Source organism: Struthio camelus, chromosome 1 (genome assembly GCF_040807025.1).
Source record: "Struthio camelus isolate bStrCam1 chromosome 1, bStrCam1.hap1, whole genome shotgun sequence".
Lineage (NCBI taxonomy): Eukaryota > Metazoa > Chordata > Aves > Struthioniformes > Struthionidae > Struthio > Struthio camelus.
Window position 1 is genome coordinate 117,397,829 of NC_090942.1, and position 26,389 is coordinate 117,424,217.

Genomic DNA, 26,389 nt, shown 5'->3' on the forward strand with positions numbered 1-26,389 from the left:
AGACAGGACAAGGGTCTTGTTGAATTGTAAGAAAAGGTTTCTGAGAGGGTGCAGTACTGCCTATTAGAAAGACTCTAAGACAAATGTAAGTGAATTCCAAAAGCAGATCATGTAAAGCTTGGGCTGAGTGAAAAGAACCACATCCAAGCTGCTTGAAAGTATTTTTAAATAACTTTTTTTTTTTTTAAAAAAAAAAAGGTCTGTAGCACCAAATTCATTTGATCTTTCCATATCTTTCCTGAAATTGCAGTTAGGTATGGCACATTTTAATTCCATTTTAAAACATAAGGTTTTATTACAAAGCAGGAAGAAATTTAAGAGCATCAGACAAAACACCATCTATTCCAGGGTCTTGCTTCTTGACAGGGTTTAACAGAACATGGGAACATCCTGAAAGGAAGAGTAGAAGACTATATATGAACAGGGGAAGCTTAGGGTGACATTCTGCCAACTTGCAGATCTGAAACTCAGGGACTCTTGAGCCACATGTAAATACCCTGTGATAATGTTTTAAAATATCCTTGCTGGATTTGCCTTCCATGACTATTTTTTGCCTCAAACTTGCATGAAATCTGACATTCAAAATATAGTGTGACGAACTACATAGTTTGTGTTCTGTGCAAAGAAAATGCTCCTTTGTCCGACCCTTCCTCTTGCCAACTTCCTAGGACACCTCCAGGTTTGTGTGTGAGAAGGTTGGATGAGGCAGAATTCTAATACATTCTCCACGTTTCTCAGTCTTTCATTGATTTTTTTTTCCACCGAACTTCTTAAGTCGGTACAAATGTGAGTGGAAAGAACTGATAATCTAAATAACTGTCCAATAAATTATGCAAATTTAACCTTTAATTTATTGAACAGGAAAAAAGGTCACAGGAATTTGCAATGAGACCTGTTAAGCCATCTGTATGTTTAAGGTCTGATTTTCAAAAGACGCTGTCTCACATGCATGGCCTTTAAGGGCTAGATTTTCTGACGATAAACTTACTTCCCACTGGGACACCTATTAGAGTGTTTCCAAAGAGGTGAGAATATAGAGTGCTGAGAATTGGAAAATCTGATCTCACAGTGCCTGGTGCTCTGGATCTCAGTACCTGATGCTGGGGATGTTAAAAAATCCAGCTCCGTCCAAAAGTGAGTTACTAGTTTAACAACTGCACATCTGGAGGCTTCAGTAACCTAACAAACATCTTAATTTCAGCTCTCCAAGGAAGCTCCTCTATGCATTGTAACGACAGCAGAAGCTGTAGTTAGAACAAGGCTTAAACAGCTGCTCAAAATTGCAACCAGTACTGGAAAACAAGAATTATGAAGCTTTTTAGTGCAAACCAATAGAGCATAGCCAAATCAAACAAAGAATATGCATTACATTTAATAGGCTTGAATGCCTGAGAGGGCCAGAACATATTTAGGAACACTGGAAAGGATGCAAATAATAGATTGACATCTAACTGCAACATATTATTTTATGGTAACGCTAAAGAGGCTTATGCTAATGAAGAACAAACCGTGTAGGAGGAGAAAGTTATTATTCCTGACCTTCTGCAAGAAGTAATAGTATGATTGCTCATGGAAGGCTATACATGGTTCTCGATCATACATGTCTGAAAAGAAAAAAGGCTCTGAAATGGGCACATGGAACAACGGGAGCTTTGGGGGAAGTAATTTATAGCAAGAACCTCACTCACTCACACCTATCCTAGAGAAAGTGAAGTACTAATTTGATTCAGAGTAAGGCTATGGAGAAAAGATTTCTGACAAAATCTTTATTAGAATGAAGTAGCTGAGGTCTAAAGGCTGGAAGTCAAAGCTAGGCATACATAAGACTAGATATTCAGACCAGAAATAAGCCTTTCCGTAGCATGTGCAATTAAGTATTTGAACAACCTACCCAAAAGTATGCTGATTTGCTTGAGAGTATACTTTAAAACATCCTGCTTTAGTGCAAACCGCTGTTATGGCCTAGAAGCAGAAGTTACTGGAGGAACATCTGCATTCTGCACCCAACTAACAGCACTCCCAGTATGGAGATACTGGGAACTCTTACCTCTGGGAAAACACTTGGGGGATTGTTGGACAATGCCGTAACAGCTCCAGCATTGGCCGTCTCGCTTCAGTCACGTGTGGGCAGTGCCTCGCACAGAGCCCTCCTGGTGCAACCCGCTGCCCTCTGCCTCCTTCCATCATGAACAGTTCCCCTCTGAGTAAGACATGCGGGGGTCCATGCCTCCAAATCTCAGCACTTTCTTCCAAATTTATGATAAGCACTGTCACATCTTGGACTCTATCTGAAGTGCAAAGACTAAATTTTTTCAACACGTATTTTTCTTTGCGTAACCCACTCGCTCAAGGACTTCACAAACAGGCAAGGTTTTTGTGGATGTTAGCTGAGAACAAGCATCATAGCAAGAGATACAGTGCATGTTTTACCCCTGTGTGCTTGCTGTTCGAACTGGTCCAAGCCAAACAGAGTGGGTTAAATTTGTGCAAAGCAAGTAGTAAGATTAATAGTCTATGTACCTCTTCTGGAATTGCTGTTTGGATTTCACACACACAGTCAGAGGCTGCAGATATCACCCAACCTATTAACATCAACCACATCTTAATCTGAAAACAGAGATGTTGTCTGAACTCTCTAAAACAGGGAACAATTTCTGTAAAGAGAAGTTCTGCATGAATATTGAGGAAATTTTAAAAAGGTAAGATAAAATGATCATGTAGGCTTTTGTTTTCTATTATAACTAAGATTTGGAAGCAGCTCCTTTTATGAGTGGTTAGCTGTCAACACAATTATAAGATAGGCAGAAATATTTCTCTGGCATGAAAAAAAAAAAAAAAGTCTGCTTAAAAATAAATAACTATAAGCTTTTGCTTCCTGTATTTACTAAGTTCCCAAATGATTATGTGAGAAATTCTCCACCTAATATTAAAAAAAAAAGAAAATGCAATCATCAATGGCATGTTTAAAGACCTTTGATTCCAATAATACAAATAACTAGCATAATCCCCCGAAAAAAAGACACAAGATATAGCTAAAAAAGCTGTATCCCTTCAACATAAAGCAGAAAATTTTTAAGAATTTATTCATGGCTCCTAGCACACAATCTATTGTTTCCGTTTCAATTCAGTTGGGAACTTCATTCCTATAGATGTGCTGCACGTTTTCTCACAGCAAATTGGGAACATTTGGTCAGACATCAGCTACATGCAAGAATTCCTTAAAAATCTGCAGCCCAATCTCTTTTTTGATCTTTGACTTTTTTTAAAGGGAGGTTTCATTTTCTATGCATTGCTTGTTTCATAAGGTAACTCATTCTACTACTCCATGAGAGCTCATCAAAAAGTGTGTGTTGACAGGTGTGGAAGAAATATAGTACTAGATGATATCGTCTTCATACTTGCACTCATTTCATTTGTCAATTCCCCAAGTGTTTTTTTTTAATTAGCCTTAAAATCCTAACCTTCCTGGTGACATAGGCTCAATAACGCAGTCAAACTATGCTTGACACCTTTTGCTATTTAACAGCAATTTTTAATTATCAGAAGAAAGAGCAGGAAAAAAATAAAAATGCAATAAGAACCCCCAAGATCCTATGTTCTTTTATTTTACAATAAAAATAAATAATCCTTATCAGTATCTCCAGTGAAAGAATCAACAGTTATTCACCATGCTCAAAGGAGTGAAAGGATTAGAAGAGATCCTCTTTCTGAATTACACTTGCTGTTGTATATAAGATGGGAAGTTGCTTGAAACGCCGAAGGCACCTACCCACAGCGCAGTAGTCAATGAATGCATTTATTGCTTCTGAAATCCCACATGCACAATTGCACCACTAAAGAAGGATTAAAACCAAAGCTTGCAGTTATTGCCTAAAATCACAACTAATTACAGTGTCTTCAACACCCACTAGTGTTTATGGAATATCTTCGACAAGCTATTACCGCTACTGCTACCTTGCGAAATGAACTGTTTTAAAAGATGCAACCCCATTCTTTTGTGAATAAACCACTCTACTTCCAGCAGCATGGCAAAACCAATCCGTACAACAGTGAGTGAGTTGAGAGACAGAAGACAAATAAAGGTTGGAGAAGGTATATATCAGACTAAAGTAAATGACCGTTATTTTATATGTAGGGAAAAGGATGCACCAGGATGAGCTATTACACAGTAAGTAGTTAAGTTTAATTAATATAATGTAATTGCTCATAGAGAAGCATGTGCTGAGCTAGTACATTTTTTAGTGCAGAGATCAATACCAGGAGCACTGCACAATAAAATACTAAACTCTAAGTACAGTGCATTTATATAAATACATATAATCTATAGAATTATAAATACAGACAGCTATTCTCATTCTTAGCATGCTGAAGTGGAGGACAGGCAGGAAAATCCCCACTCTCTCCCACTTTTAATTACGTTCTCTTCATACATTCTTTCATCAAGATCATTTTCTTAACCCTGTCTAAAACTAAACAAACAAACAAACAAACAAACAAACAGGTGAGGAGAGAGTTCCTTCCACAGTCAGCAATCCAAGCGAGAACTTGTAAAAATCAACACCAGAAATGTCCCAAATTTTGGTATTATTCCTGTGAGTGGTATTTCTGTTCTGTTTTGTCTTTATGTTTTAGGGGAAGTAGACAGCAGTGCTGTGCGTTTGTGAGACCCCTTGATTTCTTCTTAAATAGACTGTCAGGAGGCAAAACTTGTGACACTGGCACTTGGCTACCCCAGGCCCCTGAGATATCTCTTTCCACCATAAACCCTTTCCTATCTCATCACCTTCACCTTTCCCACTTCATCTTCTGGCAAGTGCCAAATCAAAAATATTTTACTTTTTATTTTTAGACCCGAGAAGGTTTCTTTTTCTCCAGAAATTACTGCCATCACAGCTACAACGTTACCAGGTGCTTCAACAACTTAATTTTTAAAAGAGTTGCATGGGAGAGAACCTTACCCAAAGGGCTAAGAGGGAGCATTAAAGGTTTTGGATAAGAGCCTCTGGATACTTATGCAAACCTTCTGAACATCTCTCATCACCAGTGTTCATAATTGCACAAATGCTAATATTTTAAGATTGAGCTCTGAGAGCCAGATCTTTCAACTTGTGACTAATCAGCACATTTCCCTGCATGGAAGCTAATTGCAGAGCAGTAAATTGTGCTGATTACATTCAGAGCCTGCAATTCCTGTCCTTTAGATCATTCAACTCCAGCTGTCCACTTTTTAATTTTCAGTGAACACGTTCAACATTATGAACTCTCGTTAAGATTTTCATTGATGTTAGGGCCCATCCATTTCAGCTATTTATTTATCACTCATGCTGATCATAACCATTCAGCTGAATTTTATTTATCTTGCATATTCGCTTTCTCTCAATACTGTGACAACCCAAAAGTCTTTGAAAATAAAATTTTCTTCATAAAAACTAAGGAATTCCGACTACAACGGTGGGGATGCAGGAGGCACAAAACACAGGCTAGAAGACAAGATACACAAATGTATTGTTCTATCAGATAAAATAAATGCATCTTGTTAGTAAATAAGAAAAAGCTATCTGTAATAGTAGTGGTCATACGCTCAGAGGTCACATTTGAAACAGTAAAAGCAATCACAAGTTGTGAGACTTAACTTGTCCCCCCTTCAATTTCAAGATGCCTCTTTGTTTACAAAATTTCGTCAAATTAGGTGAATGTTCGCAAAGCAGATCAGAATGCACGTAGCTTAAAAACATCTACTAGCTTAATTAAAAAAAGATTCCAGGCACATATGACATGAAGAGAGTTAACATATGAAAGAGAAACTGATCTGAACCAGTACTCCACAGGAATGATCTTCCCTTTCTTAATAGTTGGGCTTTCTTATTGCTTTTATTACCTTTCACCCATTAAGGCTAAACTACCTTGCCACTGAAGTCTGTAGACAGATTCTGTATTAATTCAGAATTTTTGTTAGTGTTCAAAGAATAATTACAGGTCAAGATATCAACCTTGAAAGAACATTTAATTAAATGTACTGAGCTGGACAAAAAAAAAAAAAAATCACATCACGTTTAAAAGTGATATTTCCTCTTAAACTTTGCTGTGCAAAGACTGATCCTATATTCCTTTGATATGTTACAACTTAAATGGCTGGCATGGCATCAAAACAAGAGGCAGCTTGGAAGATGGCTTACTGAAATCCCTCACAAAAACTTCTTAGAGGAAAGAAAAATTACTATACTCCTATTATTCCTCTCCTATTGCCTGAACTCAAATTAGACCTGCCATCTAACCAGCTTTAACTTAATTCTTCTTATTTAAGAATCCTTCTGCGTAAGGACTTCAAGTCCTTACATTTGCTATCCCTGCACGGCTCAAACTCTCTTTCATGCTTTCCTGGCATCTCCATAACTAGAACTTCCTTTTCTCCAGTCCTGACAAATGCAACTTTGCCTTGCTAATGCCCACCTGATATTTAGAGCTCAGTCATTAATTGCTCAGATCACCCACTTCAAGTTCTTCAATTCTTTTCCTCCCTCATGTTCAAAATGACGACCTTTTTCCAACTCGTCTTCAATTTGTCTTGAGTGATTATTCACTCAATAGTGAAGGCTCATTTGCATTCCTAAATAGCCAGCCACTCCAGCTTCCAACAGCTAGAGGCTGGATTTTGAGAAGAGCACCTTCCTGCTTTGCTGCCTCTCATGCTTGCGAGGAGGTCCCCAAAGCAAACATTCCCATCGCTGCCCTGCAAACCTCTGCTTCAAGGTCATTCTTACATTATTTGTCACCATAAATTTAAATATTTATGAGAAAAATAGAACTCAACAGAACAAGTGACAGCAACAGCAGTGCTTACATTATTATATTAATAAAATTCCTAGCGCTTCAAACTATCAGTAGTCAAACTCTTGAACTCTTGTACATGGAAACGTTTGCATCATTTCTCTTCGGAATCCTAAACTTCATCCCTCTTCTCTTTTTTTTTTTTTCTCCAAAGGTACAGTCCAACACTGGTTTTACATTTAGTTCACGGGTGAAATATGATGACAAATTTATATAGACGAAGATAAATTAGTCATTTACATTCACTAAATGTGCTAGTCAAAATTAACAACTTAGATACTAAAACTCATCCATTTACAGCTGCTGGGTACTGCAACAAGTGGCAAACCTCAAGCACTCACAATGAAGAACTGCAAAAATAGTTTCTTCTTAAGATTTCCTCTACATTGCACATTGCTTGAAAATTGGCCTCAGATTCATCAAGATGCATGATCTAGTCTAGTGTCCACCACAACAGAGAAAATTAAATCCCGCAGATGCAGGCAATCTACGGAGATGCGGGAGATGGTGGGATAGAGACACATTTAAGTGAAGACCTGTGAGGCAATTTCCCCGTTACCAATAGTTTAGGGAGCAGTGAAACAAATGAATATGAAGATAAAGCCATAGGTTGTTCTAGTGGGATTGGCTTAGTGTATTTGTACTGATTTCCTTTCCCCCCCTCCCCCCCACTCATTCCAATAAAAGCCTTGTACTTGCATGAAACACTTCCTTGCAATATCACTGCTTATAAAGGTTGGTTGTTAGGATTTGAAATGTTAGTGCTAGACTTCTGTATTTTAAATTGTATCTCCTGTAACACTGTGAGAAATAAGTGCCACAGCTAGTTCACGGTGATGAATACTTTCCAACACTAAGTGCATTGTCAAAAAAATGCATTCCTGAGATGAAGCAACTTTCAAGCTCTACTGCTTTTATAGACACAGGCCTGCCAACTACCCCATAAACGTCGAGAACCGTGAAAGGGCAATATCATCTATATTAGATGAATGTGTTCTATACATCTGCTCGCTTTCCGTGTTTAAGTCTCCCTCCTGACCTCAAGCTCAAGTGGTCTCTGAAGTTTTACAGATAAAATGAGCAATCATCTGATAAACAAGATAGAAGATTAAAATGTCTTTTCTAACTAAAAACTATGTATATATTACCATTCGACTTACACAAATGCACGGCAGCTCTTTACCTCCTTATCACTTAAAACACACTCTGGAGGTTGGCATGCAAGTTCAGCTGCCAAAACATTTTACTCCCTGCTAATTAAAGAGATGTCAAGATCCCAAATAGATAGTAAATGCATAAAGGAAATTACTGACAACCAAAAATGTTGGCAGTATCATCTTTAAGCCTTTGCTGTAAAAAGGTACAGACTGTTATATGCAGTACCTTTAAAGAGAAATTAAACCGGACAATGCAAAACACTAGAGGTAATATATTTTTCCTTCACTTAACAGCACAAATGGAAAACATTTTAAGACCAATCTCATCAATTACCAAGGATGAGCTGATACTAGTCAGACAGCAAGGTAAAGTTAGCCTACGTAAAAAGCAGTAAGAGTGGATGTCTAATACTAGACTGTCTTGTGCACAACGTTTTAATATGTATTCATAGGGTGTAAAGATGCATGGGTATTATGAAATTGTAGCCCCTTAGTTATAAGGTCAGTTTCTTTTCATCTCTCCCATTTGACATTAAAGTATGTGCCACTCACAAACGATTGAAATTAATGGTCTAGCAAGTCTATAAGATTCCAGCATTTAGCTTAGAGAATAAATACAAATCTATCTAAATTCACACAAAATATTAGTCACCATGCTCTAAAATGATCAAAAATATAACAGTGCATGTTTACACTTAAACTTAGTAATAAGTTCCAGGGTTCACAGAAGTAAGGTAAAAGAGGTAACTGACAACAGTGAATCCTCTTAGTTCACTCTGGTTAACGGCAGTGTTGACAGTAATGCAGCACAATAACAACAACAACAAAAAAGCCCTATTTTATAATAGGTAATTTCAATGACATGTAAAAGTCTTCAAAAAGTGATTATGCCATCAGAATCTAGTTTACTACAGCTTTAGACAAAGAACAAATGAAAAGATCACAGCCGGAATTTCATAATGTTCTAAATTTACCATATCACGGCTACAGGAACTGGAAAAAGAGTTGAGTTGAATGTAACAGTTAAATTAAGCACATTTACGAGAAAGAATTTTCTAAAAACTTTGAAGCTTCTCACGTCTGCAGGTTAAAATAGTAACATCATTTCAAAATAGTATTTATTAAAAAAGTACTTCTTGTAGCTTTAAAATATTTATTAAGCAACGACTAGAGACAAGTGAAAAGATTTTTATAATAGATTACTTTTTTTTGTTTGATAATAAGACAGAAATAGTTCCTTTGATAAGGGCACTTAAATCATCTTCTGCTTACTCTTGCCAATATGCATCTGTTTTGAAGTCATTAGATCCGAACCACCCATCTGATAGATCCTAATGGTTTCAAAGGACCCATTCTGGACAGTCACACAGTAAATGTTTGAGTTCTTATAGTGAACAGAAACCGTGTACAGTATCGAGCATCCTTATTAAAAATCAACAGAAAGCTGGCATGGGGTCTGGCAAGCCAAGGGAACCGGCAACAAGATATTTAAAGCCTTCCCCTTCCAGGGTAATTATACGTCCGTTCCACTGTAGCTCGATGATGAAATTTGTTACACAAAATTTGACAGCAGTAGCCTCCTATGACAGGAACAGAACACATTTAAAGATAAATGTGGATAGCAGGGGAAATGTGCAAGGATTGAAAAAAAGGTTAAGTTTAGGGTGACAGGGAAAAAAAAAAGACAAGAAAATTAGAGAACAGAAGGAGCGGCTGAAGATTTCCCAGATGGAATCTCTTCTGTTTTTTACCTCTTTCTTTCATGAGATTGGAGGTAGGGGGAAGGGAGAAGAGGCTTGATCCAAGGTTCACTCTAACCAGGTAAAGTCAATCCAACGATTTTAGCAATATCAGAGCTGTTCCAAAGACGAGTTCTCACTTAAGTACTGAAATATATTATATTCAGTATTTCCAATAACTGTCATTGCCATTTATATTTAGCAACATTATGAAGAGCAATGAGGAACAGCATGGTAATAATGAAACAGTAGGTGAAACTAGAGAGGAAAAAAAAGTATTTCAGGAACAGAAATAAGAGCTGGGTATATACCAGCGTATCTAACACTTTGACATAACATGAAAAATACAGGAACAGAACATAACTGAAGTAGCTTGGAAAGGATGCCCTATAGACTCAAATATTGTTTGAGAAACTACTGAGGAAAACTAATAGGAAAAAGTCCTGTAATATCTAATTAAAAAAAGACACGACTAAGTCCATGCCATAACCTCTATTGTGTGGTATGACTTTAAAGTTTATTGCAGTTTACAACAAAATTAGTGGTATCAAATTCCTATGAATGGATGAAAAACTTGAAATAAACCCATTTAATGGGAGCCATTTTTACTTTTCACGTGTTCCAAATATTACATGAACATAAATAATACTGACCTATCATGAAACTCTCACATTTTCGTAAGGAGGGAAAGAAGAGGAACACACTGAAAAATCTCAGTATCTGGATTCAGTTAGCACACCGTGACAAAATTAATTTAAAGGGCTTAATTTCTTCTTTTCATTCCAGCAGTTAAGGTATTTTTCTTAAAAATAAAGGGATTCAGACCAACAATAGGACTCCCAAAGTAAACCAAGATACCTACGAGAAGAACAAAAAATGGTAATGTGCGCTCTCTCTCATGAAGCCAAGAGAGGGGAATCTCCTGGGCTCATTTGAATTTCCTAATGGATTTGCTGTACAGCTTGATTAAATTTAGAAGTTATTTCTTTTTTCATTTCTGATTTCACATGCTGTGAGGGAACTGCCAATCTTAGAACGGAAGATTATTTATCCTTCCAAATAGCTATGAGTACAAGCTGTACAACTTTGCTGCTGAGAGTCAAGCTGGAAGAAGGCAGGCAACCTAATTGGCAAGTTTCATTCAATCTATAATATTCTTTTTAATATCATGGCCAAGGTCATCCCTTGTAACAGGAAGTTTCTTGCAAAAAGATCACTAGATTTCTGGGGAAATGGATCTGAGCAGAGTCATTTTGAATTCTATCATAATGTAAATCCTGTTGCTTACTGTTACAACCAGTCTGTGCCACACTTTCACCTACAACCTGCGTATGGAAGGCAACATCATTATTTTATCAATGTGATAAATCAGAATCTCATCCCTCTGAGTTTTACTATTTAACAATAATTCACATGAAGTCTATGTGACACGACCGTTCTTTTAGTCAGCAACACCGCTCCCTTACTGAGGTAATAACCTCAGTATTATGCAAGTCAGAAATGGAAGTCTCAGATTTGAAGTGCTGGGTGAATAAGTACAGCTCTGTTTGCAAGATGCACTATATGGGGTGACCTTTGTGTCTGCACAGAGTCCTACTACAGAATTTGGGCACAAAAACGCATCCATATGGCTCAGCTTGAAGGGCAGAAGCCAAAACAAATCTGTAAAATCTGGAAGTCTAACAAAACTGCTTCAATCTTGCAAGACTCAAGATATACTACAAGTCTTTATACTGCTGTCCAGCCTTCACGACGACAGTTCAGATTTTGTAGAGAGGCTGACAAAGACAATAATAATTCATAAAATTAAAATGCACAACACGAAAGGCCAATAGCTATTTTTGATTCAATTTTCCTTTGCTGAATATCAAATATATGGATGAGGCTGCCCTTTTCTAAAAAGAAAAAAAAAACACACACACACTACACACACAAACTTCCATTTGCCTCTTACAGACTAACACATGGTAAATCATGCTCACTCCAACCATTCTTCCCTTGCTAACTAGAACTATTCCCACTAGCAAAAGAGCAAAAAGTTCAGTTTCTCAGCTATTTTCTCTTAGCAGTTTTCATGACCATCATCTCATCTTTGCTCCAATTGCCATTTAAGCATGATATCTATGCAAGACCAATAAAGGTTTCTACCCATTACAAAATCTCTGCTGTCTCCAACAGTAAAGAAAAAAACACAGCCCCACCTCAGCTACCTGAAACTAAACGCACAAGATGTCAAATACTTTTCTAGGGCAAAAGTTCAACATCTCTCTCACTGCAGAGATTTTATATGCCTCTAACCTGCAGGGTCCAGTTATCTTCAGTTTAACTTTATTCCTTCCTCATTCCTTGTCCACACATCAACAGTCCCTCAACATCACATAGCCTGCATTTTTCAATGCATAAATCTTTCTTCTTTAAAATTCTCTTCTTTTCTACTGCTCCCCAAATTAAATCTCAATGAGGGTTACAAAGTCACATTTTTTTCCTTGCCTATCATAGTTTTGTCTCTTATCGAGTATTTTATGTTATGCATTAGTAGTTCAAAATTACGTTTTTTTTAGCAAGCATACCAAGGCTGCCAAGGCTTGTCCATTCATCGGACTACTACCCTCTGCTAATCTTCCATGTGGGTGCTAACGACACGAAAGGCAAACTGGAAATCATCAAACGGGACTTCAGAGCTCTGGGAATGGTGGTCAAGGGTCTGGGAGCCCAGGTCTTTTTCTCCTCAATCCTGCCTGTGAGGGGAAAGGATGGGAGGAGGAGTAGATGAGTCTTCCAAGTTAACAACTGGCTGCGCCGCTGGTGTTGGCAGCAGGGCTTTGGTTTCTATGACCACGGGACCCTGTTTGAAGATCGACAGCTGATGGAAAGAGATGGGATCCACCTTACCAAGTGGGGCACGCGTGTCTTTGCCAACAGATTGGCCAGCCTGGTAAGGAGGGCTTTAAACTAGGAAAGATGGGGGAAGGGGAGTGGTATAGTGACAGGGGAGTCAGTAAAACACCGCTCAAGTCAGGATGCCTCCAGCGGGTACATACAGCCAGGGGAGACAGCATGGGACATGGCTATGGAGGATCCTCTTGCACCTCTCCTGGGAAGCTTGCATGCTTGACTGGCTCTCTGAAATGCCTGTACACCAATGCGCGCAGCATGGGGAATAAGCAGGAAGAGTTAGAGATCTGTGTGCGGTCGCAGGGCCATGATCTCATTGCAGTTACAGAGACATGGCGGGATAGTTCACATGACTGGGATGCTGTCGTGGATGGCTGTGTGCTTTTTAGGAAAGACAGGCCAGGAAGGCGAGGTGGTGGAGTTGCTCTTTATGCGAGGGAGCAACTAGAATGTATGGAGCTCTGCCTCGGGGTGGATGAAGAGCAAGTTGAGAGCCTATGGGTAAGGATTAAAGGGCAGGCTAACATGGGTGACACTGTTGTGGGGGTTTACTACAGGCCACCTGATCAGGAGGAAGTCATCGATGAGGCCTTCTACAGACAGCTGGAAGCAGCCTCACGATCACAGGCCCTGGTTCTCATGGGAGACTTCAACCACCCTGACATCTGTTGGGAAGACAGCACAGCTAGGCACAAAGAGTCCAAGGAGGTTCCTGCAGAGGATTGATGATAATTTCTTGACTCAGGTGGTGGAGAAGCCAATGAGGAGAGGTGCAATGCTAGACCTTGTACTAACAAACAAAGAAGGTCTAGTTGGAGATGTGAAGGTTGGGGGCAGCCTTGGCTGCAGTGACCATGAGATGGTGGAGTTCAGGATCCTACGAGGAGGGAGCAGGGCAATGAGTAGGATCGCAACGCTGGACTTCAGGAGAGCAAACTTTGGCCTCCTCAAGGACCTGCTTGGAGGAATCCCATGGGTTAGGACCCCACAAGGAAGGGGGTCCAGGAGAGCTGGTTAATATTCAAGCATCACCTCCTCCAGGCTCAAGACAGGTGCACCCCTCTGAGTAAGAAGTCCAGCAGAGTGGGCAGGAGACCTGCATGGATGAGCAAGGAACTCCTGGCAAAGCTCCAGCAGAAGAAGGAAGTACGCAGAATGTGGAAAAGGGGACAGGCCACTTGGGAGGAATACAGGGACGTTGTCAGAGTGTGCAGGGATGCGACAAGGAAGGCTAAGGCCCATTTGGAATTAAATCTGGCAAGGGATGTCAAGGACAACAAGAAGGGCTTCTTCAAATGCATCAATAGCAAAAGGAAGACGAGGGAAAGTGTGGGCCCGCTGCTGAAAGGGGCGGGTGCCCTGGTGACGAAGGATACGGAGAAGGCAGAGTTACTGATTTCCGCCTTTGCTTCAGTCTTCACTGCTAAGGCCAGCCCTCAGGAATTCCAGACCCTGGACACCAGGGAGAAAGTCTGGAGAAAGCAAGACTTTCCCTTCGTTGAGGAGGAGCGGGTTAGAGATCGTTTGGGCAAACTTGACACCCACAAATGCGTGGGCCACGATGGGATGCACCCACGAGTGCTGAGGGAGCTGGCGGATGTTATTGCTAGGCCACTCTCCATCATCTTGGAAAGGTCCTGGAGAACAGGAGAGGTGCCTGAGGACTGGAAGAAAGCCAATGTCACCCCAGTCTTCCAAAAGGGCAAGAAGGAGGAGCCAGGGAACTACAGGCCTGTCAGCCTCCCCTCCATCCCTGGAAAGGTGAGGGAGCAGCTCATCCTGGAGGTCCTCACCAAGCCTGTGGAGGACAAGAAGGTGATCAGGAGTAGTCAGCACGGATTCACTAAAGGGAAATCATGCTTGACCAATGTGATAGCCTTCTCTGATGGGATGGCCGGCTGGGTAGAGGAGGGGAGTCATCTCAGTGGATGTCGTCTACCTGGACTTCAGCAAGGCTTTTGGCACCGTCTCCCGTCACATCCTCACAGGGAAGCTCAGGAAGTGCGGGTTAGATGAGTGGACGGTGAGGTGGACCGAGAACTGGCTGGGTGGCAGAGCTCAGAGGGTTGTGGTCAGTGAATGGCACAGAGTCTAGCTGGAGGCCTGTAGCTAGCGGTGTCCCCCAGGGGTCAGTCCTGGGTCCAGTCTTGTCCAACATATTCATCCATGACCTGGAGGAAGGGACAGAGTGCACCCTCAGCAAGTTTGCTGAGGATACTAAGCTGGGAGGAGTGGCTGACACACCAGAAGGCTGTGCTGCCATTCAGGGGGACCTGGACAGCCTGGAGAGCTGGGCGGAGAGGAACCTCCTGAAGTTCAACAGAGGCAAGTGCGGGGTCCTGCACCTAGGGAGAAATAATCCCCTGCCCTAGTACAGGCTGGGGGTTGACCTGCTGGAAAGCAGCTCTGCCGAGAAGCACCTGGGAGTGCTGGTGGACAACAAGTTCAACATGAGCCAGCAGTGTGCCCTTGTGGCCAAGAAGGCCAATGGGATCCTGGGCTGCATGAGGCAGAGTGTTGCCAGCAGGTCGAGGGAGGTGATCCTGCCCCTCTCCTCAGCCCTGGGGAGGCCTCACCTGGAGTACTGTGTCCAGTTCTGGGCTCCCCAGCACAGGAGAGACATGGCACTCCTGGAGAGAGTCCAGCAGAGGGCTAGGAGGGTGATGATCAGGGGACTGGAGCACCTCTCCTATGAAGAAAGACTGCAAGAGCTGGGCCTGTTCAGCCTGGAGAAGAGAAGACTGAGAGGGGATCTCATCAACGTGTATAAGTATCTGAAGGGGGAGTGTCAAGAGGATGAGGCCAGCCTCTTCTCCGTGGTGCCCAGCAACAGGACAAGAGGCAACGGGCAGAAACTGAACCACAGGAAGTTTCACCTGAACCTGAGGACAAACTTCTTCACTGTGAGGGTGACAGAGCACTGGAACAGGTTGCCCAGAGAGGTAGTGGAGTCTCCTTCCCTGGAGATATTCAAAAGCCGCCTGGATGTGATCCTGGGCAATAAGCTCTAGACGGCCCTGCTTGAGCGGGGGGGTTGGACTAGATGATCTCCAGAGGTCCCTTCCAACCTAAACGATTCTGGGATTCTGTGATTCATACTATACACCCTGTTCTGATCTACAATGCAATTCTCCTTCCTCTTGTTACAGAAGTTGATTCCTGCCCATAAGATATCTTGTGGTTGCCTTTCTCCAGGTCTCTCCATGGAGCCTTGCCACAAAGAGCTCCAAAAGACACGGAGATGAAATGCAGCTGGAGCACTAGAGTAGCAATCTTGCCTTCATGAGCGCTCTTGCTCTCACTCCAACAAAATACAGGTCGGCTCTCTACTTCATGACACACATACCATACCTTGCTATGGCTCTGCAAATATTCACAGGCGTTTTTAAGCTTGCTACATATTCCAAACATTCCTAGGCAGAGTCTGGAATTTCTTTGTTTGTTTGTTTGTTTTAATAAAAGCAGTCCTAATGTGCCCCTTCTATTCTGCTCCTCCAGCCCATCTTCGTGAGCGGGCAGCGCAGTGAAATATATAATCATTCTCTAATGTTTCAGTCGTAAATGGCAGCTATAACTCTCCTAAGAATATGAGCAGACAAGGCAGATGAAGGGGACAGTACCAGAGGCTCACAAATCAAAACCCAACTGACAAATCTTTATCAGCTTCAAGATTCTGCGACAGCAAAAATCATGCCTTGTAAACCAAACTCACAATGCAAATATTCTTTCTTCACAGAAAGTGATCATTAAATATATGGTGTGTTAAACAAAATGGGGGGAGGTAATTCACGTTCACGTGCTTCGTGGCCCTCAGGAAAACCTAAAAATCAAATGGCAGTTCTCCCATTTTCCTTGCAAGTGCATACAAAGTATTCAAACAAAACTTAAAAAAAAAAATCATTTCTTGTAAGGCTGGAAATAAATATTCTGATATTTTTATCAGTTTATATTGCTTTGATAAAAAATTAAGAAATAATACATGAGAACACACTTTGCAAACTATGAGCTATTTTTAAACTTACCTGAGGCTTCCCTAAAATTCATTTTTTCCTGTACATGCATTGTACATGAACAAAGAGATAAGAGACACACACACAATGTAAGTACAATGTTATGCAAAATTTTAAGACAAAGTAAGTGTGAAAGCCTTATCTAAGGAAATGTTAAGTTTGCCTTCTGTTACCTTTTTGCAAAACCCCAACTACAGCGTAAAGAAGTCATCCACTATCCTGCTGGATTAGAGAGACACTAATGAGCAGCTAATAAGGAGGGAGCACGTTCGACAGAAGGCGAGCAAACAGAGCGGCTCGCCAGGAAGGTGGTTAGTGGCAGCACAGCCCATTCCCAAGCAGCAGAGCCAGCGGCGCGCAAGAGAGGCTGCGCGAGGCCGGCGAGCTCCACTTACTGACGCTGCCACAGACCGCCATGCAGTACTCCTCCGAGTCAAAGTTGTTCCGGTTGCCGCCGCAGCCGCCGTAAAAGAAGGGCGCGCACTTGCCTTCGGTCACGTCAAAGTACCAGCGGGAGATCATCGCCCGGCACGGACCCGTCTCAGCTTGCTCAGAGCACACCTCTAGTTACAGGAGAGCCGAAGGAACTGCGTTTAGCGTGAAAACGGTATTGTCCCCATCTCTGTCTACGCAAGTGCGCTTAGACTTTTCTTAATATTTGCAACAAGGTGAACAAGGGACTAGACACTTTCATGGAAACAGGAAATTTGAACTACCAACTGCTTTAACTCTTCCTCCAGGAAACCATCTCAGAGAAAATGAAGGTAAATTTTGAAATTAATACAGATTCCTGCCACTAAGTCTTCTAGCACAACGTCTGCCTATGCTTTTAACTAGTTCATCTGTGTACACTAAAGGGGGTTTTGCCCTGAAACAGTTGTACTGAAATAAGCTCCAGTATGGTGGCAGTCATACAAGGATGAAGTTTCTTCATTTCAAAGCCACAGCAGTAGAAGATTATTTGTATTAAGGTAGCTGAGTGCACATCTGTATTATCACTGCGCTACTGGCAGGGTATGTGGACAAAGACATACTGTCCAAGAAGCAAACTGAGTAACTGCCTTTACGGGAAACAATTGACAGCAGAAGTCAGCAGAAGATGATTTCTTTTTCTTGTTGGTTTTTAGTTATACAAACCCACCCAAAATTGAGATTTCCTTACTTATTAAAAAAGACCATTTACAAATTACACAGGAAAACAAACTCTCTTCATACACCTGTTTATATATAATCACTCCAGTTGACATTCCTTCAAAAGGCCCAGTACATGGTTTATAATTCATGGTTTGAGGGCTCATATTTATATCAAGTCAGTGCCATAGTTCTGTCCCACGAATAGGAGTAAATTTCGTTCCCAGTGAATATGTACAGGGAAAAAAAAAAAAAAAACAGTTAAAACAGTCTGGATCTGCTTTCGTCATGAGCTGTCACCGTCTTTGGCTATATCCTTCAACACATGAAAACCTGAGGGAAAAATCAAACTGCACAAATTAAGCGAAGAGAAAGCAAATTTTGCCTGCAATTTGGAATTCAGTCAATTATATATGTAAATACAGAACCCTTTACCAAGAATGTTCCAAACAGAAAAAACAATCTTATCTTTCCAAAAGCTATATACCATTTGCAAAGCTCAAACAACATTAAACACCAATATATCCCTTGTTTGCTTTCATCCCACACTGCATCACTAAACTGGTATGTTCACTAGAGGCTTCTAAATTTATGGCATAAATTTGAGTTTTGTGGAAGGCAGACTCCTTAAGGCTGAAAGGTATAAAGAAACATCAGTGCGTTTGCACTAAAAATCCCCTGTACACTCATCACCTCTAAGATTCTGGCTACAGAGTCTGTCTTGATGAATAATAGATACTTCACTCTCCCTGGGAGCGCTGTTCTTTACTAAATACATTTTACATGAACTTAATAGTTAGTTAACACGCATCTATATTTGCTTAACTACATAGAACAATAGGTATAATTTTACACACGTATTCATCAGGTTCACATACAGTGTGCATGAACGTTAAGGACTGATTTTAGGGTGCATACGTTTGGTCTAAGAGAAACAGATCCATGTATTCAGTCATCAAGGGTGTACGATAAATGCTGCAGTTCTGCATCTACCAATTAGTGAAGACAGAATGAAGGAATACCGGCTTGTCACTTTAAGAAAAAACAAAATAAGAGTATTTAGCTGGACAACACCTTAATTGCAATTAACTGTATACTACTGCATGATTAATTATATACCACATTTAGTATACAAGTGACTTCTGATTTATTTTAAAATAAAATCCAGCCCTGCCATCCAATTACAGAGTCACAGTCTTCACACAAAGCAAACCGCATAGCTTTGGAAGGGCTGTTGCATGTCAATTAAAAATGACTAGTGACTGATGACATTAAAGAGATAGGTATAGACAAGAGAATTTTTGCTGACAAGAAGCGCCATTTCAAAAACCCAAAGGTCTGAACAATTCGGTCTTTCTCTAAAAATGACTTAGTTAAAGCTGACTGTGGGCTGACCTCAATCCACACAGTAAGCACCTTCCAGGTCTGCCTTGAAATTCTAGTTTTGCTCTTAAGCCTAGTTTATTACCCTGTGCACTGTAACTGTCATGAGATGAGAAAGACTCACAGATTCAGTCTGAGATTTCCTAGTTTAATATACCTACTTCCAGGTACCTCTCTCACAGAAATAGTAGCAGAGCTTTTTTGCAGGTGCAAATAATGTGCAAAAATGATAGTAATTGCCTGTTGAATAACTGATGTCAGAAGGAGCAAGGAATTAGCTCTTTGGAAAACAAAGTCATTCATACACATTAAGGAGCACTTGGATAAGCGTTCAGGAAACCACAGTACAAAGGAGCTGCACTCAAAGGAGCAAGACTGAAACATGGGTCTTGTTGTGGAAGCCGAGCTTTGTGGCTGGGGACCTGTCTGATCCCCCACCAGCGACCTGGTGACACTGCAGGGCACATCTTTCCCTCCAATAACACCACCACTGCTTGCCACCAGCTATTCTCCATGGAGGGCTCGGAGCAGCGTCCCTTCACTCCTGCTGCAGTCGACACTGCTGACAGCCTGCAGGTGAGCATCATGTTCAGAGGTACGTTTTTAAAGCAACTTTACTGCCTGGGAAATGGTCCTGCCCAAGGCCTGTCACTCCAACCATGTGCCCTCACAGCCTTATCATTTGTGCTCATATGACAAAGCCACAATATTTAACCATCAGCAGCAGTGGCAGAACTGAGCGGATGGGGAAATGAAAAAAATTAAAAGCTGTCTTTGCCTCATATCTTTGCATAATCTTGTTGCTGATTAAAAGATGAGTTATACTTTTTGCCACTGTGTGGCTCAATTTTACTTGTTATCACAAATAATTTGTCCCAAGTACAGCAGTAACAATGAGCTTTGCTTTGTATTAGGAACTCACTCACCCTGCCCCACCAAAGATGCACTCTTTGACTCCATGAAACTAGGTAAAATTAAAGAGGACGAGCCTTTGTCACATTTCAGGTTCATAACTGGTCTAAATTCAAACTCTTTTCAGACCCTTAAAGTTTTCAAACAATCCTTCTTCAATAGTAAAATTTCCTCTTACTTTCTCTGTGCCCTAAATCAATGATTACACCTGCCAATATCTCCCCTCTCTGAAAGTCTGGATTTGACATACAGTTAATCAAGAAGCAACAATTCCAGTTTCCTCATTACAAACTTCTTACACTTCTTCCAGCCTCATTTATCAAAGATTTGTTAGAGAAGCTAGTTAAAATTTATGTGCAAACATTTTAGATAGTTTTGATGAGAAGTTTTTACACAGGGAAATGTAAAAATATGCTTCTGAATCACATTTTAAAACTTTTCATTATGATGTAAATCATTTCTTTGTTTCTTGGAGAAAACTGATTTTAAATCAAAATGAAATTATTGTTTTATTTCAAAATCTGAACTTCATGCAATTTTTTTTTTCCACTCACATGGGACTAGTATTTCCTCTGTGAACACCAACATTTTCAACTGAGGCATCTGAAATAAATTTAAACGTCTAATTGGAAAAATACACTTTTTAGGTGTCTTTACATACTTCTATCACTGTAAACATTAACACTATTCAGTGTTGTCTTCAGGATTTGAGCTTGTTTATATGATCGTAAGAACTAAACTCACTTCAATGCTGCTCTGAAGTCTGTTCCAACCTTTAACTGGAAATTAAATATGAAGAAATAAAAAGTAAAAACAAAGGACATGTACGAGGAGTTAGACAACCAATTCTGATTTGTCTTGCGAGTTGGGATCTATATTCAGTTTACACCTCTGAAAAACATCTTTACCTCAACGTAATACGAGAAAGATACCATCAAGTTGCCTTGCAAGTATTCTGTAATTTAGCCACAGTACTGGAAAATACCACGTATCTATAACTTTTCTTATCCTGTCAACCCTTCAACTTTGCATAGTCCCCTCCAACTGAAAATCCCAAAGTTATTTTCAAACCTTTGAAATATTCTTAAACAGCAGCCTTGCAATATAGCCATGACCCTTTTTACAGTAAAGCTGAGTAAGATCCTTGAGGTTACATGCACAAAAGGCATTGGAAAAAGCCACAAACTGATTTCACATCTGTCACTTCACTCTTAGGGCCCTTATCTTCCAAGGAAGTTGCTTCAAATGAAGCGTGGAAAGTATATTTAATAAAATATACAGGCAGTATGATCCATCTGCCTGGTATTTGCACTGTCCATGTTTCTATCAGTTCAAGCCGCGTATCATACTTAAGCAGGACCCAAACAAGCAATGTACTTAGCCACTTAAGTAAATGGAACCACAGCTTTACAAGTCATCATTTATACTTCACTGAAGAGAAGAGTAACTGATTAATGCAAGAGTGGTCAAAAGAATCAATCTCTCAAGTACATATCATGAGGTATATGGCCCACCTTATCCAGCACTAGTACATAATGTTACAAGTGGAATAATTTTAGCTTCCACGTCCTCAGGTACTCAGAGCTATAGCTTGGGAATATCAATACGCATCTATCTGTATTATCCTCCATTTTTTAACTTGGTGAGAAAAACAGGACAAGTTAAAGAGTAAATGTACACATTTTTTTTCTTATACTGTTCTTGTTCCAAAAAGGTATGATACTGTTTTGAATTAATCAAAAGGGAACATTTGAAGACAATTCCACTGAAACAAGAAAACTCTGATTCTGAATATATGGTTAGAAGAGGCAGCCAAATTTTATTTTGAGTATTCAAAGACAAAAGCTAATTTTAAGAGGTTTTGGAATTAGGCAAAGACAGCTGTGGAGCTGGCACATGCTCTGGCAAAGTTGATGCCTTAGCTATACAATTGCTAAACACTTTCTAGAAAGAAAGTTAAAAGAAAAAAACCAGTGATGCGTTCTAAATGCAAGACTAAAGAACATCTCTTCTAAAATAGCTAAATATCCTAAAATTGTAATTTCCATCCTAAGCAATTAAGATTGAATTTCTCTCTCTAATGTTTATTCTTAATCTTCTGCAAGGGGATATTTGGAATACAAAAAAAAGTAATGGCATACTCGGCTAGAATACAAAGCCGTACGGTTCTGATGTGGGACAAATGCATAAAAACACATTTTTTATTTACTTGCGCAAAAAACAACTATATTCTGAACTGAGGTGACAACAGTTATTACTGATGGGGGGAACCCAAACAAAACCCCCAGCTTAATTTTACGTGTAGGTCCATAAAACCTCACAAATTTCTGTGCGTTTTACAAGAGGTATAGTTTTCACATAACACCACAATTATGCTAACATGGCAAGACACGCCGAATATGAAGATTAGCACAAAAGTGCATTTCAGTCCAGATAAGGTAGCATATTGTTAAACAAACTGTATGCAACAAAACAAAATATTCAATTAATTACTGTTTCAATACACTAAAACGTATTTTCTCTTAGTGAAACAGATTATCAGGGGATTTCTTCTGACAGGATATATTTCAAATTAAACCATTCTCCACCCTCCAGCCTTATGTAAAACAAAATTACTGTATTTAATATTTCAGTTGTTTGCCCGTGACCTAAAATATTAATAATATATTGCTTTTTCATCAAGCAGGACGACTAAATAAAAAAGATTTCTTTTAATTGCAATTTATCTTGAAGTATTATATTACGGTGAAACAGGTGTGTTTCAAATTATAAGGTCTAATTAAAAACTGTCAGTTATTTTAATCCAAATCAGTTACGTTAATTTTATCAGCTCTTGTTCACGTTAGATTACCATTTTTAATGAAGACTTCATTTGTAAGAAAGAAAAAAGGTAGTTATCACAATGTGCACTATTCTTAAAGAACTGTGCAGACTTTTTCTTAATATGGAACATAAGTACACAGTATCACTCTCCAAATAAAGCATACTGCATGGCCTTAAAGCAACTGAGAAAAAAATGACAAACTACTACTTGAAAAGAAAGATAAAAACCTTTCATAGGAGAAAATAGGACAAAACAATTGAGAGTAAAAAAAACCATAACTGATCTAGTGTATAGTATTCATATTCTAATATTATCACAAACTTTACAGCTGATGGGACTAGCAATTTCAGTGATAATCAGCCTTGCCTTAGAATAGATGGTAGGTGTTACCTACCATCTATTTAAAAAGAGTCTTAAACACAAAATCTGCAGCAAAAGAAGTATCCTAGATCAGTAAGGCCATGAGCTGCCGTACTAACATCAGGCTACTTTTCTCTTGCTAGGAAACCAGCATATGGTCTCTCACTCGCAACTCCAGATTGCAGGCATACTTAAAACGTCACGCCAAGTAGCACTGCTTAAATTCTTTCCTAAATGTTTAAAGATATCCAGCTGAATTAGAGAAAGCAAAACCAATTGCTGAAGGGCAGCATTATATGCCAGACGAGGCAGGTCAAGGTTTTGCTGAATATCCTATATCTGCTGATAGGTATGCAAAAAAGTTGTCAAGCATTTTTGCCAGGCTGCTGCATTGACCCCACTGCTTTCCTTTAAATGAGATCTGATTAACTCCTATGCTGACAGGAAACATTAAGTTCAAATTGCTTATTCTTTGCTGTAAACTGAAAGAGACTGATTTTTCTTATCCCCTACAGCGCTGAGGGAGAGCAGAAACAAAATCACAAACAATTACACATGCTGGGAAAGCCGAATTTCTGCTTGCTTCAGTCACGTGCTACAAGAGTCACCTGGAGCCTGGATGTCTCAGTGGCAGCTCTGCAACATCTGCAACATGGAGACAGCAGCAGAACTCAAGACTGCTCTGGTGGTTATACCTGGCCATCAAAGTTACCTCCCTCACTCCATACAGACACAAAATCAAGAGCCACAGTGTTCCTGCAGGGCTTCATAAAACCCAGCAACACTTACTTCAGCACAAATTCAGTGAGGACATCTCCCAGTGACTGATGGTGGAAAATGCAGGCCTGAAATTGACTCTTTGCATCCCGGTAGCTTCAGACCCATAATAAACTAGATTTAACATCTGAATCCCAGCAACAGTGTATCTGAAAGTCTGAACTCTGTCTCTTGCCCTGCTCCTTCTGAAAACCAAGAGTAGAGATGAACCCTCACCAAACGCGGGAAACGGAATATTGGCAAGTAAGTATTGTGCTAGGAGAAAGGATATAAATAAATAAAACCATCCTTTTCCCTCTTTTTTTTTTTTTGAATAAACATTATAGCTTATAGAAATACAGTTGCTACAGAAAATGAATGAAAAGATTTTTTTCCTGTCAATGGCATCTGTCATTCTCTAGGCAAGACTGTAACTGTTTTCTTCTCACTGGAAATAAGCCTGCAAGTAGTCCTACTATTGCTATTTTGATCATAGTTCATTAAAACAGGCATAGAAATAAAACTGCCTGACAAATTGATTCTACAATAGCTCAAGTGTCTTTAAAGTAGAATATTACATTTATGCTTTACAATTATTTATGGTTGATGGCAATCACTGCATTGATTTGTGGGAGAAAAGGCTCAGCAGCAGCCCACAATCAGATCTTAATTTACGGTTTTATAAGAGTACCAGTCTGTGTTGATTTCACATAGGAAAAGCAACTCCTACAAAATTGGACAAAGCCACTTTCTGTGCTCTTCAGTGCTATGACATAATATTAGTCACAGCTCCATGAAGTATAGCAAAACAACTGACGGTAAAGTGCCCAGGGAGAGTATTCTAGGATACATTTTGTGAAATGCATTGACTAACACTTGGGAAAAGTAACTTGTGGGTCTAAACAGAGCTCAAGCCCACTAGAACGAAGATCTGACACTTAAGCCCATTTGGAGGGATGTCCAAGGTGTCTCCGCAGTGTGGACCAGTTATACATAAATAGCCTACAAGACACCACTGCCTTTTTCTTGTGCGCTGAAAATGTAAAATTTTTCTTCCTTTTTCAATGGCAAGTTTACAGTAGATGCTTACTGCAGAAGTTTCTATCCTGGATCTGCTGGCAGTATCAGGACGCTAAAGCGCCCCTGGGGGGAGCTTTCTCCCAAGTGCAACAAGGGAAGAAGCAGCAAGGGCCAAAGTACGTATTACTCGCGTGTTTCTTCGTTTACCAGTGAGCAAGCATTTTGCATGAGCAGTTCTGTCAGACATCAATTGCACCCACCAGGCAGCAGCATCAGCGAGCCCCCACACCCTGCAAGAAAGCTGGAAGTCTGAACGCCTGAGTGGCTGTGGCAGAACTGCTCTAAAAATCTGTATCCGAAACACGTTGCCCTCATCTCATTTGCAGCCCTGTTCATGCCTTTACTACATATCTTACAGATACAAACCAAAAGGTGGTTACTTTTAGACTCTGGAAAAACAGGACGACAGCTTTTCATTGTTAGTTAGTGAGCATATACGTTTTTTAAAAAGTTTTTATAAGGTGGCTTCACTTTGCTTCATCTTTTTATATTTTACGTTCATATTATTACATAATAATTTCCTGAAGGCTAAACATCTTAACCTCTTTGAAATATCAACCTTAGTGAAGAAACACACTTTACCTAATTTGTTCTCATTTCCACTCATCCAAAATCCCTTTTTTTTTTTTTTTTTAAATATTCATTTACTCGTGAGAACAGGGCTTTTCACCCTTGGGCCGTGAAAGCTCACATACGGAAATACATTTAATTGGTTTAAAGATTTAAATATAATTCCCCTCTGCTGCCAAAACGGCCCTCCAATAACTGAGCAAAACACTCAGACGGAGTTACATAAGGCAGACGCATATAACTGCCTCTCCAGTCTCAGAAGGAAATGTTTGCAAGTAATTTCACCGAAGTATTAATATTTTTGATGAGGGAGAGTATCTGTACACAGGTAGAATAGAAAAATCTAAATTAAGAAACTCTCCCTGTTCCAAAGTATCTCTTGGACACCCCTCGGTCATTTATATGTGTGGAAAAATCATAGCCAGGAGCCCTTGCCTCCCTGCTTCCCTATCTGCTCTGCCAAACAACAGCGACGTGGTTCTAGAGGAAAGGACAACGCTGCCACATGCAGCAAAGTGGGGGCAGCTTGACCACTAGCACCCCTCAAGGTAAGAGGAAAGACGAAAAGAGCCGGGCCCGATGTTTCTAGCCTTGTTTCACTACACTCCCAATCACTGTTATTTTGCCTCTGCCTCCTGCAAGTCCCAACTCTGTTTATTTTAACTGCAACTCTTCATCTCACTTTCTGGTCTCACCTCCTGCAATTATTAGTGAAGCTGTAAGCACAGCAGAAGAATCCTTATC

The 26,389-nt window shown here is 40.1% G+C and overlaps 1 protein-coding gene across 4 annotated transcripts in view; it reads right to left on the bottom strand.

Annotated features, from left to right (window-relative positions):
- The window catches only part of APP (amyloid beta precursor protein), a 231,062-nt gene that overhangs the window by 74,694 nt on the left and 129,979 nt on the right, over positions 1-26,389 (bottom strand). For 2 of the 4 annotated variants that reach the window (XM_068911533.1, XM_068911523.1), the window contains exon 7: positions 17,025-17,192. The exons of the other annotated variants lie outside the window; for them this stretch is intronic. In XM_068911533.1, coding sequence (XP_068767634.1) covers positions 17,025-17,192 — 168 coding nt within the window. The remainder of the gene's footprint in view (positions 1-17,024; positions 17,193-26,389) is intronic. 4 annotated transcript variants of the gene reach the window in all.